This window comes from Populus nigra, chromosome 18 (genome assembly GCF_951802175.1).
Source record: "Populus nigra chromosome 18, ddPopNigr1.1, whole genome shotgun sequence".
NCBI lineage: Eukaryota > Viridiplantae > Streptophyta > Magnoliopsida > Malpighiales > Salicaceae > Populus > Populus nigra.
In genome coordinates this window covers 12,226,525-12,243,269 of record NC_084869.1, presented here as the reverse complement: position 1 = coordinate 12,243,269, position 16,745 = coordinate 12,226,525, and the positions used below count along the sequence as shown (strand labels likewise).

General features: G+C 30.6%; 1 protein-coding gene and 4 non-coding genes across 7 annotated transcripts; all 5 read left to right on the top strand.

Annotated features, from left to right (window-relative positions):
* The first annotated feature begins 152 nt into the window (after positions 1-152).
* On the top strand, positions 153-224 carry TRNAD-GUC (transfer RNA aspartic acid (anticodon GUC)). Its single transcript has one exon. It is a non-coding gene; the product is annotated as a tRNA-Asp (tRNA).
* Positions 225-998: 774 nt separating this feature from the next.
* LOC133679040 (small nucleolar RNA U3) lies at positions 999-1,207 on the top strand. Its single transcript, XR_009836102.1, has one exon. It is a non-coding gene; the product is annotated as a small nucleolar RNA U3 (small nucleolar RNA).
* Positions 1,208-1,755: 548 nt separating this feature from the next.
* Positions 1,756-1,969, top strand: LOC133679037 (small nucleolar RNA U3). Its single transcript, XR_009836099.1, has one exon. It is a non-coding gene; the product is annotated as a small nucleolar RNA U3 (small nucleolar RNA).
* Positions 1,970-3,147: 1,178 nt separating this feature from the next.
* LOC133679038 (small nucleolar RNA U3) lies at positions 3,148-3,361 on the top strand. Its single transcript, XR_009836100.1, has one exon. It is a non-coding gene; the product is annotated as a small nucleolar RNA U3 (small nucleolar RNA).
* Positions 3,362-11,663: 8,302 nt separating this feature from the next.
* On the top strand, positions 11,664-16,427 carry LOC133678677 (uncharacterized). 3 transcript variants are annotated; one of them, XM_062101113.1, is made up of 9 exons: positions 11,664-11,986; positions 12,798-13,018; positions 13,236-13,324; positions 13,404-13,542; positions 14,093-14,167; positions 14,654-14,775; positions 14,856-14,931; positions 15,273-15,332; positions 15,944-16,427. In XM_062101113.1, exons 2-9 carry the CDS (start codon positions 12,881-12,883, stop codon positions 16,070-16,072), a joined length of 828 nt encoding a protein of 275 aa, XP_061957097.1. In that variant the 5' UTR covers positions 11,664-11,986; positions 12,798-12,880; the 3' UTR covers positions 16,073-16,427. The 3 variants fall into 3 exon arrangements, with proteins under 3 accessions (XP_061957097.1, XP_061957096.1, XP_061957098.1); XM_062101112.1 differs by having other exon boundaries at positions 12,793-13,018; XM_062101114.1 differs by lacking the exon at positions 11,664-11,986 and having other exon boundaries at positions 12,996-13,134.
* Positions 16,428-16,745: the final 318 nt, after the last annotated feature.

Below are 16,745 nucleotides of genomic sequence, written 5' to 3'. Positions count from 1 at the left end.
TTTTTTTAAAAAAAAAAACAATGGAAAATATTGAATTTCTAGCTTTGTATGGATCAAATAAATAGTCACATGGATGCATATCATACATTTTAAGCATGCTCCGGGAATTAAGTTAACTAATTAGTTTAATATCCGCTCATTGTCTCAACAAAGTCGTTGTAGTATAGTGGTGAGTATTCCCGCCTGTCACGCGGGTGACCCGGGTTCGATCCCCGGCAACGGCGCTTTTTCTTTTTAATCTTGTACATATTTCCTTTTTTGAAGTACGCTTTTTCTTTTTAATCTTGTACATATTTCCTTTTTTGATTACTTCGATCAAAACTATTAATTTGTTCATGAATTTATTAATCAAATATTTTTTATTGAATAATGTAGTTTTTTTTTTAACATGGTCATTTTTTTGTTTAAATTATTAATAAAAGGTGTGTCTTTCATTTTTGTTTTTTCTAAATTTCTTGAAATAATAAATTTTTTTTTTCCTAGCACATAACTAATCTCTCTAATGAAAATTTAAATATGTCCTGGTTGGAAAAATTATTTGAATCCAAGACTAAAACATTGAACATAATTTGAATGATTATGTGCTATTTTGAAGAGAACATTGAATACAATTTGAATCATATGATTAATTCAAGCTAATGTTTGAGATATTTTTGTTGAACAAAACTATCTTAATTCAAAAATAAAATTTAAAATAGTTTTCAATGCAGGAGAATTGTTTTTTAATCTAAAATTCTGGTAGAGTTTTTTTTATTAAGTTATCAATAACAAACAATAATTGTTACAATTTTCATTATTTTATCGAACTTTATTGTTTTCAATTACATATTCAATTAGTAATAATTATTTTTTAAAGTATGTTTTGTTAGGAAATATATCAAAATAATATTTTTTATTATTTAAAAATTATTTTTGATATTAGCTTATAAAAAAATTAAAAAAAATATAAAAAATAATCTTAATAAAAAAAATCAAAAGTTTAAAATACGTTATTTCAAATGATTTTGCAAGCAGCTCTGTCAGGATCATACCTCTCTATCCTCGAACACCAGGGAGGCAGGGACCTAAACCTGGTTGATGAGCCATGGCCGTGTGATCATATCGTGAGTAATGGGTGGATGATCCTTGTGATCATATTTGCTGTAGAGGATCGTTCCCTCAGCCCTTGATTTGGCTTGGGGATGATCATGTGGTGATCTGACAGGCAATCCTTTCCTCCTGTTCCTTTTATTGTTTTTCTTAAATGGAAGGGTTTATTTTGATTTTTCAAAATAATTGTAAAAGAGTAATGAAAGTGAATATTTTATATACTTTATTTAAATATTTAAAATAAATAACAAATATTTACTAATCATCGAGAAAATCAAACGAATTATAATCAGCTAAATTAAATTCTTCAATTTAATTTCTTACGACAATGAAATGGCCTTCCATTCATTGAGCTCATTAAAAATCAATTTTTCAAATTTTTAATCCATTTTTGTTTTCTTTCAAGTGAGAAACGGCCATTACACCCACGATTTTGGCTGTGAAATTAATAATTAGAAAGACGAATATCATGCCTTGAGAAGCACAAGGCATGATATTCACCTTACAATTTTATTTTATTTTTTCAATACCTTGAGAAGCACAAGGCGCGCAAACTTTCTTCTTCTGGACAGAAATACCCTGGAACGAAGCATTGACAAACATCCCACATCGACAACAAACGGAGGAGTAAAGTAACTAATAATGCGTGGAGGAACAAGATTCGTCACGACCTTACTTGAACAGGATCTGTTCTATAGGATCGTACCTCTGTATCCTTTAACACTAAGGAGACAGGAACCTAAGTCTGGTTGAGGAATCATGACCGTGTGATCATAGCGTGAGTAATGGCTTGATGATCCTCGTGATCATCATGGCTGTAGAGGATCGTTCCCCAATCATAGATTTGGATGGGGATGATCATGCGGTTGTCTGACAGACTGACTATTTTTTGTTTTTGCTTTCCTAGCCCCAGTTCCATCAAGGATCCAGAGAACACGAGAGCCAACTAATCCCGATGACTTTCAAGATCTCAATGCTCAACCCGACACGACTTTTGTGTAGAGATATATAGTCCCCAAGCAATTTGATGGCTCCTTCCAGTCACACCCTTTTGATAAAACCCATCATGGGTTCTCTGGCTCTCTGCAAGTGCCGTTCCTGAATTGTCCCCGTCCACTGGAAACTCTTAGCGATCCCACGGCCTACGGCTCCGACGGTACAATTCCAAGAGACCATGAATCAAGCAACTACTTGGAGGCAGTGAACAAGGTTTGAGGCAAAATTCAAAGATGGTTGGTAGGAAAGTACAAGAATGGGGGAATCAGTTCTGGCCATTGCTTGCCTCACCATGACACCATCCCCACACTCATGGAACCACGAAAACACTTTGGAAAGAAGTATGTTAGGGCAGACGAAGGCCTTGACTGACGTGTAAAGAAGTTTTGCAGGGTTCCCCTCCTGGTTAGACAGACACAAGACAATGGATATATGCACAGCTGCTAAACTCGTGTATGTAGTTACCATTCATCATCACTGACTAACACCTTAATGAAGTCCAATGTTTCTTGTGGCAAAGACGCTGCAAAATCCATACGCACTTTCTTTTATCTGTTCTTCAGTACGAAGTTAACTTACCAGGCTCAGCTCACAGCTGCTCAAGGAGTACATATCCAATGGCCAATAGCTCAATGGTCACAATCGAAGACAATCTGATTTGTTCAGAAAAGTTCGTGACAAATTTTGGCCAATTCAAGATCTAATTCTGCAAATAGGGCAACTCTAATGTCATCAGTATGGCTACTGCCAAGCATAAAGTGCAATGGAAAACCTGTAAAAGCTTCAAACTCTTGACTATTACACTCCCAAGAAGCCTCCTAGTTGTTGTCCGTATAAAATTAACAAATACCACCGCAATAACAACGCAGCAGCTCACGGGGTATCCTAGTACTTTCACAGCACGCTCTTTTGGATTTTATCAGGACTTTGAGAAGCACAAGGCGCGCAAACTTTCTTCTTCTGGACAAATATACCCTGGAACGAAGCATTAACAAGCATCCCACATCGGAAACAAACGAAGGAGTAAAGTAACTAATAATGCGTGGAGGAAGAGGATTCGTCACGACCTTACTTGAACAGGATCTGTTCTATAGGATCGTACCTCTGTATCCTTCAACACTAAGGAGACAGGAACCTAAGTCTGGTTGAGGAATCATGACCGTGTGATCATAGCGTGAGTAATGGCTTGATGATCCCTGTGATCATCATGGCTGTAGAGGATCGTTCTCCAACCAGAGATTTGGATGGGGATGGTCATGCGGTTGTCTGACAGGCTACCTTTATTTTTTATTTTTTTTCTTTTTATATTATTATATTTATGCATGTATTAGGCCGAAGTTTGTTTAGAAAACAACGTTATTAATTTTAAAGTCGCCTCAATCGCATTAAAAAAAAAACAAGAAGAAAACTCTATAACTCAGGTAATAGTTGTTACTAATTAAATAAACTGGTTTGTTTTCATCAAATGAAAAAATTAAAATGATAGTAAATAGATAAAAAAAATTTAAAAATGATTATGACTTCTAAAAGTGGAAAAATATTATTGTGTAAATAAAAAATTAAATAAAAAAAGATAAAAATTAGTGTCCAACTTGTATTAATTTACTAAACTTGTGTTTTAGATTATAAAGTTAAAAAAATTTGAAAGAAAATTATAAAGCTTATTGAAAAAATTATTATTGAATGATAAAATTAAAAAAAAAAAGTTTTTTTTGTACTTTTCAAACTCTTGACCCTCTTGTCATTAGGCTGAAATCATTATATGTGAAATTCAATCTCCAACAAATTAAACATTGAAGAATAAAAACAAAAAAAAAATCAATCACACAAAAGAATCCAAAATAAAAATAGCAATTAAAAAAATAAAAGACAATGATAATTGAAAATAAAAATAAATTTAACAAAATGATAAAAAAAATTAAAAAAAATAGGATTGAATTAAAAAATATAATATAACATAAATTTAAATTGAAAAATAAAATTAAAACCCACCATCATTAGCACACGACACATCAACAGAAAGAGAATACGGCGTTGCTTTTAACAACATAGTGAGAACTTGAGAGGGTATTGTTGGCTACCAAGAGACACCACAAGCATTTACACCTCCCACACGTCAACATGTACGTCTCATACACTCTTTTAGTTTTTTCATTTAAATAATAACGAGATAACATCCCGCGCGCTGCCGCGTGCTTATTAAACAAATATATTTAATAGTGTTATAATTGTGAATCAGCTCTAGATAACTAATAGAAATTAAATGTATGATGGAGCAAATATTTTATGACGGAAAAAAAATTGTGTTGGTGATAAAAAACTTAGAGACTGAACAAAATAATTAGTAGCAATCTACAGTGTTTTGTGAGGAAAGATACAGTGCTTTCGCCATATGATTTAGCTTTTCAGTTAATAAAAAATAAAAAAAATTACAAAGCTAAATTCTCTACCAACTTAATATTAAAAAAAACCAACAAAGATAATTTTGAAAGGAAAAAAACCCATGAGAAAAAACATTGCAGCAATTGAAAATGTTTTGTGAGGAAAACTATAGCGCTTTTCCTAATAAAATAAAATAAAAAACCATTTAGAGAAATATTATAGCAATCCACAGTGTTTTGTGAGAAAAACTACAACGCTTTCTTCATATGATTTAGCTTTATTGTAATTATAATTCTTAACCAACTCAATATTTAAAAACAAATCGACAAAGATAATTTTGGAAAAAATCATAAAAAAATCACATGGAAAAACACTGCAATAATTCACAGTGTTTTAAAGAAAAAAAATACAAAGCTGAATTCTTAATCAGCTCAATATTAAAAAACAAAATCGACAGAGATAATTTTAGGGAAAAAAATAACAAAACAAACACCAAAAAAAGGGAAAAAATCATGTTGGAAACACTGTAGCAATTCACAGTGTTTTGTGATGAAAGCTACAGTGATTCCCCACATGATTTAGCCTTATTTGTAATGACTTGTAATTGTGATTCATAAACAAAATAGTATTAAAAAAATAAAATAAAAAAAGATAATTTGAAAAAAATTATAACAAAAAAAACTATTTAGAAAGACACTATAGCAATCCACAATGTTTTATGATCAAAGCTACAATGTTTTCCCCACATGACTAAGCTTTATTACAAAGTTAAATTTTAACCAACTCAATATTAAAAAAAAGAAAATCGACGAAGATAATTTTAGAAAAAAAAGATTACAACAAAAAAAGAAAACACAAAAGAAACTGGAAAAAAACCATGTGAGGAAGAACTGTATCAATCCATAATGTTTTGTGAGGAAAAACTTGTATTTACTTGTAATTATAAATTTTAACCAGCTTAATAAAATTAAAAAATATAATTTTAAGGAAAAACATAACAAAAACAGAAAAAAAATCATGTGGGAAAAAACACTGTAGCAATCAACAGTAATTTTCGAGGAAAGTTACAGTGCTTTCCTCACATATTGTAACTGTAATTTTTAACCAGCTCAATATTAAAAAAAAATAACAAAAGATAATTTCTGAGAAAACCATTTAAAAAAACCATGCGGAGAAACACTGTAGCAATCAATAATGTTTTAAAGAAAAAAAAAATTATAAAACTAAATTCTCAATCAGCTCCATATTAAAAAATATCGACAAATATAATTTTGAAAAATAAAGAAATAAAATAGAAAAATTATGTGGAAAAACATCGCAGCAATTCACAGTATTTTAAAGAAAAAAATTACAAAACAAAAATTTTAACCAGGTCAATATTTAAAAAGTAAAATCAACAAAAATAATTTTGAAAAAAATAAATGAAAAAAAAAGAAAAAATAAGAAAGTTAAAAAAAAAGTAATTTTAAAAAAAAAAACAAAAAAAAAGAGAAAAGAAAAAGGTTAGCAAAAAAAAAAAGAGGAAAGCACTGTGGATTACTGTTGTAATCCACAGTGCTTTTGGGTGTGGGGAAACAGTGATTTCCCCACACCCTTTAGTTATATGTACTAGTTACATGACCCGCGCGATGCCGCGGGACAATAATTTTTGTATAAAAAATATCAAAAAAAGTTAAGATCTAAAAGTATTAGGTCTTTTTACAAAGTTATACCCAAGAGTCTTGAATATGGCTGCAACGCCTGACCCAGAGTAATATTTATAATATTTATAATATTAATAATAATATTAAACTTGCATGACCCAAGTTTAAGTAGGTCTAACTGCAATATCAAACCCAATAGTCTTGGATGAGGGTCTGGCTGCAAGATCGTGTCATAAAAGTGTGATAATTAAATAGATTAAGTAAAAAGAAAAAAAACAAAAGGAAGAAAAAAAATAATGAAGAAAAAGAAAAAAATAATTGAATTAATTGGGTTAACCCTTTAAACCAGGTTAACCCATCAAACCTTGGATTCATGTCGTGAAAGTTTGATAACTAAATAGAAAAAAAAAATTGACGGGTTACCATAAAATTAACTGGGCTAACCTATCAAACCGGGATCCGTGTCATGAAAATTTGATAACTAAATAAAAAAATTGAACATTAACAAAGTAAATTAAACAAAAGAAATTAATTAAAAAGAAAAAAACAAACAGAAAGGCATCAGCCTTTTTACTATGGATTACAGTGTGCAGTCCACAGTTAAAGGCATAATAATAGCAAAAAAAGAAAAAGAAAAAAAAAAGAAAAACTAAAGGCATCAGTCGATAACTAAATAGGAAAAAATTTAATATTGATGAACTAAATTAAATAAAAAAAATATTAAATAAAAAGAAACAATAAAAGAAAAAAAAATTATAAGAAGAAAAAAACTAATGAAGAAAAAGAAAAAAAAATCTAAATTAACTGGATTAACCCGTCAAACCTGAGATCCGTGTCATGAAAGTCTGATAACTAAATAGAAAAAAAAATAATATCAACAAACTACATAAAAATTTAATTAAAAAAAAAAGAAAGCATCAGTCTTTTTACCGCGGACTACACTGTGCAGTCCACAGTGAAAGACATAAAAAAAACAAAAACAAAACTAAAAGCTTTAGCCTTTTCATTGTGGACTGCATACAATATTAAAAGATGAAATCAGAAGAACAAAATTAATGAGAAAAAAAAATCTAAATCAACCTGGTCAACCCGCCAAATCAGGTCAACCCGCCAAATTAGGTCAACCCGTCAAACCTGGAATTCGTGTCATGAAAGTGTGATAACTAAATAGAAAAAATGATTTATTATTAATAAAATTAATTAAAAAGAAGATTAATTAAAAAGGAAAAAGCAAAGAGAAAAAAAACCTACATAAAGAAAAAAACTAATGAAGAAAAATAAAAAAATCTGAATTAATTGGGTTAACCCTTCAAATCAGGTTAACTCGTCAAACCTGGGATTCGCGTCATGAAAGTTTGATAACTAAATAGAAAAAAAAATTGACGGGTTAACCCATCAAGCCCGGGATACGTGTCATGAAAGTCTGATAATTAAATAGAAAGAAATTTAACATTAGAAAACTAAACTAAACGAAAAACATTACTTAAAAAGAAAAAAAAGCAAAAAACAAATTCCGGGTTAACTCGTCAAACTTTAAAAAAAGCAAAAAAAAAATTTCAGGTTAACTCGTCAAACCAGGTTAACCCGTCAAACCCGGGATCCGTGTCATGAAAGTCTAATAACTAAAAACAAAATTAACATTAACAAACTAAATTAAACAAAAAAATTCATGAAAATAAAAAAAACACAAAGAAAAAAAGCAAAAAAAAAACCCATAAAGGTATAAAAACCGAAAAAAATAAATAAAATAGAAAAAAAAAATTAAAAATGAAAAAAAAACAGCTTAGCGTTTCATTGTGGACTGCACAGTGAAACACTAAACAATTTTAGTATATGTTATTAATTAAAAAAAAATTTAGGTTAACTCATTAAATCGGGTTAACTCGTCAAATCCGGGATCCGTGTTATGAAAATCTGATAACTAAATAAAAAAATTAACATTAAAAAACTAAATTAAACAAAAAAAAGTCATTAAAAGAAAAATACACAAAGAAAAAGACAAAAAAAAAACCTATAAAGGCATAGAAAAAGAAAAAAAAACAGAAAAAAATATGAAATTTTTTTTTTAAAAAAAGAAGAAGGCTGCTTAGCGCATATTGAAACACTGAGCAGTTTTAATTTATTTTTAATAATAATATTAAGAAAAGAAAAATATTTTTATTTCCTTTAAATTAATGAAAATTTATGTTTTACAAATAAATACAATCTAGTTTTTCTTATATTTAATATTTAGAAAATAAAAATATTTTTATTTCCTTTAGATTCTTTTTGTATCTTCCATTGTTGTTGCTCGAAAATGAAACTCATATTTTTAGGAGGAGGTTCAAATGCTAAAGATTTAAAGTTATAATGATAAATATACGCATATCATGAATTCCCCTAAACAATTGTTTTTAATATATATATATATATATATATATATATATATATATATATATATATATATATATATATATATATATATATATATATAGCTGCAGCCAGCCCCTCTAAAAAGCAATCAATAACACCAATCACATCAACTCACCAAAACTTGAAGCTTCGATCAAGCTGCAAGTGCAGGGAAGAAAGCCAGTGAGAGTATTAAATCACGCGAGAAGAAAGGAGAGAATAAAGAGATTATAACGAAAAATACTGTTTGAATCCACAGTAAATTTACTCACATGTTACAGTGTTTTCCTGAGCCCTTTTAGTTTTTTTTTTAATAATAAGTTGTTCTTAATAGATCAAAATGCACTCGAGAGTAAAATGGTTGAAAGGGCTCTAAACACATGGTTTAATCTTTTTTATTTAAAAAGTAAACTTGTTATTTTACTGTATTTAAAAAATAAAAAAATAGATATCCTCGGTTCCAGCTTTAAAAATTCTAAATTGAAAGGTAATTACATAATTTTAATGTTCTTATAACAAATAAAATAAAAAATATCTATAATCCCGATTAATTTTTGATAACTAATAAACTATGAGGAAAATCACAATACTTCAAATACAAAGACATTTATTTTTTTGAGAAAGAGCAAAAAAGATAATTATACAATAGCTGTGAATTAAAAAAAAGTACCTAAGATCAAAATGAATTTACCGTTAGGTTTTTTGTTATTACCCGAAATCACATTTTAATGTTTTTCAAAAGTATTTTAAATCACCTTAGAAGTGACATATCACCCACATTCGTAGAATTCTCTTGACCCCATCTTACCTAATTCAGATAAGAAAACTCAACGACTATCAATTTAGGTAAATAAAAAAAAAAATTCAACAACTATCATTGTTTCTCATGTCCAACCCACTAAAAGCATACAAAAAAATATAACATTATTCCATTCCTCACACACTTTATATCTCAACTGGTTCCTTGGCCGAAATCCGTCATGAATGGATAATTTTTTTAAAATAATATTTAGAGGGTAAATAAATTTTTTTACCATGTTATTGAATTTAGTTTAATAGATCAATCTTGAAATTGCATGGGAGTTGGTTCAAATTAAATTGATTAATTAGTGAGTAAATTCGTTAAATTTATGAATCGAGTAACCCATGCTAACATACCCAACTTGCGAACCAGGTTATAGGCTCCAATATAACTATAATATTTTTTCCAAAACTATTTTTTATTTAACTACTTGATAAAAAAATATTCGATCACAAAATAAAACACCAACCTAATACTGAGATATTGCAAGAAATTAAGTGACAAATGAATATCAAAATATTTGACATTACGACATGAATAATTTACCTTGTTGTATTTAATGAATTTCTCTATCAAAATAAACTTGTAATAGAAAAACATATAAAATTTATAATACAAACCGACACATATTGAATAAATAAAAAAATACAAGGCTACACATATGAAAAATCTTATAAAAATATCAATATATTTTTTTAAAAAATTAATCCATATAAAATTAAGAAAAAATCACATATGAATCATACATGCCTCTTTAAAATCCAAACACACCCAATATCACTAAAAAATCATCACAAACTAATTAAAACATAAATTCAAAATTTATTTGAAAAAGAAATCAACTAATGCATTGTTTTCTCACTAATGAACACTTTCTCTTTCTAAGATATAATTCGATGACCTCCTCTCTCTCTCCTTTAACCAAAAAATGAGTAAAAAGAAGTTTGGTATCAAATTGAATTTTGTAAAATTCAAGGGACTGATCACTTAACAGCTAAAAATGATGGGGGGTCCAAATGAATTTTTGACTAAAATTTTCAATTCACTACTATGTTACTTATTTTTCTTTCAATTCAACCCTCCCCTGCAAAAAGAATAAAATACAATTGAACTCTAATTTGCTCGTTAAAGGGCTTAATGATAAAAAAAAAAATTAAGAATTAAATTGAAAATTTTCAAAATTATACTATTGTAATCTACAATAAAATATAAAAGGATAAACAATGTTTTTATGAACAGTAAAAACTCCATGTATTTTAGGTTTATATATAATAATAATATTGTAATGTAAGCTAAATGACTCAACCATCTATCTAAAAATAATGTGAAACGTTTAGTGGATAAGTTTATAGACTAGATAAAATTTATAGAGAAATATGAATATATTAAGTGATTTTTTTATTTTAATTTTTTATTCAATCATTAAATCATACTCAAATTTTAATAAGATACCCTACAAATCTTATTTTTTATGGGCTTGGCCAAGTAGAGCTAGCTAAGATAAGGATCATATTAATTTAGCCTAGGAGATTTTATTTAGTTATTTTCGGATTTATTTATATTTTCGTAGTTATTTTGATTTTTTTTCCTTTTCAACTTATAATGGTTTAACCACTATATAAATAGTTGGTGTGTTATTTTCAAAATAATCTTATTAATTATTAAATTCTAGAATATTTTTTTCTGTATAGTTTAGATTTTAATAAATTATAATTCTATATTTTCATCATAAGTGGGGTAAAAAAGGACAAAACAAAAGAGAGGAAAAAAAAAAAATACAATATCCATCATCCGAACTCAAGTCCACACGTATTGCCACCCTACCACCTACCCGATTCCTGCTTGTTTTCTTTATGAAAATCTACAAATCAGTCCCTTGACTATATAAATTGTTTCCATTAAATCCCATAAAACTTCAAAATTAGCAATGTTATGTAAAACTATCAATCCTTACTCAACATTACCCTCTCTTTCCCTGCATCATATTCAATCCGAAGAATCCATCTATTATGCAATTCTCAATTACTCAGATAATTTTACACGACTCACATTTTGTGGAAAGCTTTTTTCCCTTAATTTTTTCAATTTTATTATCATTATTGAATTACATTAATCTTCCACGAATTGAAAAATTTTAAAAATCCATTGAATTCCAAAAAAATACAATTAATTATTATTGGTGATGACACACCAAGAGTCCCTAAAAAACAAATGCCAGCAGTGTTAGGGAGTTATTTGTTAATTTAAAAAGTTAAGGACCAAAATCGGAAAAAGATACATAATTGAGGGATTGAGTTGTAGTTTCTTTTATTTTTTTATTCAACTTTTATTTATTGCTTCGGTTAGAGATTCCCATTCACAGTTCATATTGATTGAAGCTTTCTTTCGGTTTGGCTCCATCTTGTGTGTGTGTGGTTTTGCTTTGATAGATGATTTGATTACTTCACAGTCTCAAACACTCACCACCTCGCACTAACTCGTGAATTTCTGCTCTCTTTCTTTTGTGGATTCTTGTCCTTTACTTGGGTTCTTTTGCGTTAGTTAGCTTTCTTTCTCCAGCACTACCAAACACCCCATGTGCTCTTTCATTTTCTTGGCTTCTCTTTTGTTTCCTTAAATACCCATTAGGCCATTTGGTCTTGATCTGTAAAAGAGTACGTGGTTTCTTCAACAATATATGAAGGTTGGTAAATCTCCTCTGTAATGGCTTTATAATGTAGGATTTGATTCTTTCAAGAAGAATGTATGATTCGACTTTTCGATTGATTAATGTGAGTTTTTAGGTAATTTAAGGACATTGGGTGGTTGCATTTTTTTGATACGATGTGAAGTGGCCTTAAAGGTTGGGTTTTTTATGTCAATGGATGCTGTGATTTGATGTCGTTTGTTGGCTGATATATCAGGATTTGTCAAATGTTTTTTTTTTCCTGTTAGTTCAGTTGATGTATTACTGTAACTTGAGGAAGCGATGAGAAACTTGGATTCGTCAATTGCAAATAGATTTATGATTTTGTGGACTCATGTTGATGGTTTGTAGGTGTCAACTTTGCTTAACTGGAGCTCTGGTCTTGCAATTTTTCACTGATTATGAGAACTAATAGTTGGTTCCTATGGCAATTTCCTTAAATCTCGAGCAAGAAGTCTTGCTAAATAGATTTGTGGATATTTTCACTGATTTTGCTACTGCAAAATGCATGCTTTTTAGTGGAAGATGACAATGAAATTTCAATTTCCTTTTCTTCTATAGATATATTTAGCTATTGCAGCATCCTTTTCTTTTATGGAAAATGCATAAACTAGGCGCTAGGGCGAAATGCTAGATATTTTGTACTCTTTCTTTAGATTGAAAAATAGAGAACAAAACGATCTGTTAATTCTGTGTATTTGAGACTTTGAGAGAATATTATACACCGGAAAGATCAAACTGGTTTGTTTTAGCATCATAATATCCTTTTATCTCGGGACTAACTTGTTGCTCATTTCTGTTAGGGAAGAGATGAAAGGGCAAAATGAAGAGGGGAAGAAAGTAGGAGAATATACAAAAGAGAAGATCTGCTGATAAAAGAATTGTCTATATATGGCTGTGTCCACTGAGACAGTTATGGCTATCAAGACTTACCAAAATCAGGCTGAGGCATTGGTTAAGAATTACATATTAGCTGATCCTTTCATTCCTTACACTTCCGTCCTTGGTGGCATTTTTGCTTGCAAAGTGGTAACTGTCTCACCTTTTAGATCCTTTTGAACTTGAGAGCTGTTGCCTGACCAACACTAGCATGTTCATTTCAATTTTAGTGGAGGGTGTAGTCGTGCACCTACCTCATTATGATGGTAGAGCAATTCTAATACATAAGCTTTTTTATTCATTAAATGGGTCTTGTATTGTTACCTTTTTAATTTATTTGTTTGTGCCTATGTCCTCTGTCTGACAGGCCTATGATCTCACTCAATTAATCAGCACTTTTTACATCAAAGCTTATAATGGTCTTACAAAACTTCAACGAATTGAGTGGAACAATAGGTGAGTGCATGTTCCAATATTCTGTCATCTATTTTAATTTTTTCATGAGCACTGATGATCAATGACCTAAATGTGGCAGAGGCATGTCTACAATTCATGCCATTTTCATCACAGCTATGTCATTGTACTTTGTCTTCTGGTCGGATCTCTTTTCTGACCAACGGCATACTGGCCTTGTTACATTACGGAGTTCACAACTCTCCATTGTTGGACTTGGGGTGAGTTCTTTTTTTTAGCTCTGCTTGATATTTAACGGCATATCATGCCTCTTCTTGATTGCCTTGCTGTCGACTATTTCTCTCTCTACTTCCTTTTTTTTTTTTTCCTGAAATGATCCATAATATCATGTGCTCCAAAAGCAGTTCTCTGAGTGTGAACAACTCATTTATTAGTGCAATATTTTTGCCTTAGTAGTTAACCTCATATCCCATATGTTAGCTACTGGTGTTAGTACCACACAGTTTAGTGTAACTTATATGCAAAGTTGAATTAGCAAATCTTTCTTGGCCATATAGGGTATCTATTTGTTTTTCATGCGAGAGTTTTCCTTTTTGTTTGGAAAAGTGCACTCGGGATTGGCAACAGGCTGATGCAGCTATTCTACCCATTTAGCTAGACATAGTTCTCTTTGCATTTATGATGCATGATGAGAAATCATATCTCTACGAATACTTTGCCAGCCTTCTTTGATATTAGTCTTCTCTATTTATTTGTTCCCTAAATTCTACAAGTATTTTGACATGAAAATAGTTTGCCTTTTTTTGACAGGTTTCTATTGGGTACTTCTTTGTGGACTTTGGAATGATTTTTTTGTACTATCCTACTTTGGGTGGAAAGGAGTATGTAAGTGCATTTGATGTGATGGAGAGCAATTGAACATTTTTCTTTTTCTGTTTTAAAAAAATGAGAATCGTCCCAATCCAACTGTTTTCATGTGCGTGTTTGTCTTCTTTCTGCTGTACTTTTAGGTTAACCTCCTCCTGCCATCCTTCGTGATATAGATATTTTTGTTTCATAATGGAGTTTTCCTCTCAAGGAAGTGAGGTTTCTGACCTTGCATTCCACTTTGATTTTCCCGGCCCCTTGGCATCGATCTCAGATTCACTGATTCAGCGATCTTTAGCCAAATTCTGGATACTGTTTTCTGTATGTTAGATTGGCGAGTCAGCACAAAATTGATTAATGAGAGAGAAAAGTTTACAGCACAGCAGATTATATGAACACAAACTAGCTCTCAAATGAAGACTGACAATATAGTGCTTGCTGTAAGAGTGCTGACTTTTAACCTGATGTCATCGCAACTCACAACATGGTCACATCTGGTTTCAGGTTATCCATCATTCTCTTTCTACAATTGCAGTAGCGTATTCTATGTTGTCTGGAGAACTGCAGCTTTATACATACATGTGCCTCATCTCTGAAGTGACAACTCCAGAGATTAATATGAGATGGTAGGTTTTTTGACGAGTCCAATTCTCATTATGCTTGAGCTTTTTTTTCTTAACTCTAAATTTTTTCTGTCTTGATGTAGGTATCTTGATACAGCTGGTCTGAAGAGGTCTGCTGCATATCTTATCAACGGTCTAGCCATCTTTCTTGCTTGGCTGGTGAGATCTTCTCGATCATTTAGTGATTGTTGCACAGTAATATCTATAATAAAAAATGTGTTTTTGTATCTATGATGTATATGCATGCACAAACTAATCTAGATCATTAATCGTGGATGACCTTGTTGTCATAAGTTAAATATTGTGGTTGATAGATTTTTGAGTCAACAACCATGTTATGATATATCCAAGATTCAGATAAGCTGGCTTGGGTTTCTCGCCTCTTGGTGTTGACATTGTGGCAAGAACACATATCTCGCTTATATTTTAATAACACAACTGAATTCTCTTTCCTTGATTTATCATTTTTATTATCTTCTGAAGTAAACACTGGAATGCAGATGGCAAGAATTCTGCTGTTTCTTTACCTGTTTTACCACATCTACTTGCACTATGATCAGGTGATGCCCTCTTCTTAAATATTTGTATCCTATAGGCAGTGAACTTGTGCAAATTGAAAATTTCAATCTCTGAAATTATTCTATTGATTTGAGTAAAATAACACATATTCTGTATGCTGATACTTATTTTCACCAGTGATCCACTCTAATGCGATGGAGAGCAAGATAAGTGGAAATGAAAAAAATTTAAAAATAGCATGAGTGCGATATCAATATCCCAATCCCCCTGTCTTCAGTCTTTGCTCTACTGTATAGGTTAAAAATTACTATTCCTCAAATATATTTAAGTACAATGCTTTCTCCTCATGATGTTTTTATTGACCCCGCTTTGTTTTATTTTTCCGTTTCATATACAATTATTTGGTTTGGCAATGCCTTGCGGATTTCTTGTTCAAAACAATTCCAGACATTATCGATTTTTTTTTTATGATCTCTCTTTTCTTGTCATTGTAGTCCCAACATGTTTTTGTTATATTTTCGTAGTTTTTTGTCATTGATTCCCTAACTTCCCAAGTTTCATCCAAAATATCACAGGATCATAGTATAGAGTATGAATGTGATATGTTTAGCAAGTTTAGAGTGATGGTGACAGTCATTTGACTCATTGGCAGGTTATCCAGATGAGCCTCTTTGGCTGTCTTCTGACCTTTTTGGTTCCGGCAGTACTATTTATCATGAACTTGATGTGGTTTGGGAAGATCATAAAGGGATTGAAGAAAGCCTTGGCAAAAAGACTCTGACAGATGTCGCCATGTATCAAATATGTTCCTCTCATGGCCGGTCTGATGCCCCCCCTCCTACTTTCTTTATTGTACATGATATAGGCTAAAACAAGAAAAGGTAATCAGATGTTGAAGATCAAATTAATCCGTAAATCTATAACTAGCATGGTTTTTCCTTTCAAACAGTCGCATGCTAGAGACTTCAAGACCATCCATCCATCAGTCCAGCCCATCTAGATGAAAATCTAATCGAAGGGCTATAATCATGGGTTAGGTACCTATCTAGAAAGAAGTGTTGCATATTATTATTCTTTGGGAAACATCATGTATTGATCCATTATTAATTAACTTCCAAACCTTTTAATTTTATTAATTTCACTCCAAATTTATTCAGTATTAGAAAGTGTCAACCATTTATCCATGTACTATTAGTATAGTTTTTTTCCCTTCAAATTTAGCATGAACTCATATTGAGTTTCCCACCATTTTACAAGTAAACATTAACTATAAAATAGTTTTATTTTCTTCTCTCTGCCTGTATCACTTACATATATTTTACCCAACACATAAATGATAATGGCTATTTTTTTTTTGTTTTTTTTTGCAATCCTTCAATCTATAAAAATATATCTTACAAGGCGCCGTGTAAAAAACCCCCAAAATATCAATTTATTATTATTATTAGAAGAGA

Bases quoted from the DNA above. Each gene is read 5' to 3' on its own strand.
- LOC133678677 (XM_062101113.1), top strand. From the start codon at position 12,881: ATGGCTGTGTCCACTGAGACAGTTATGGCTATCAAGACTTACCAAAAT. The intron at 13,019-13,235 runs GTAACTGTCTCA...TCTGTCTGACAG, and splicing joins GCATTTTTGCTTGCAAAGTG to GCCTATGATCTCACTCAATT. The intron at 14,168-14,653 runs GTAAGTGCATTT...ATCTGGTTTCAG, and splicing joins CTTTGGGTGGAAAGGAGTAT to GTTATCCATCATTCTCTTTC.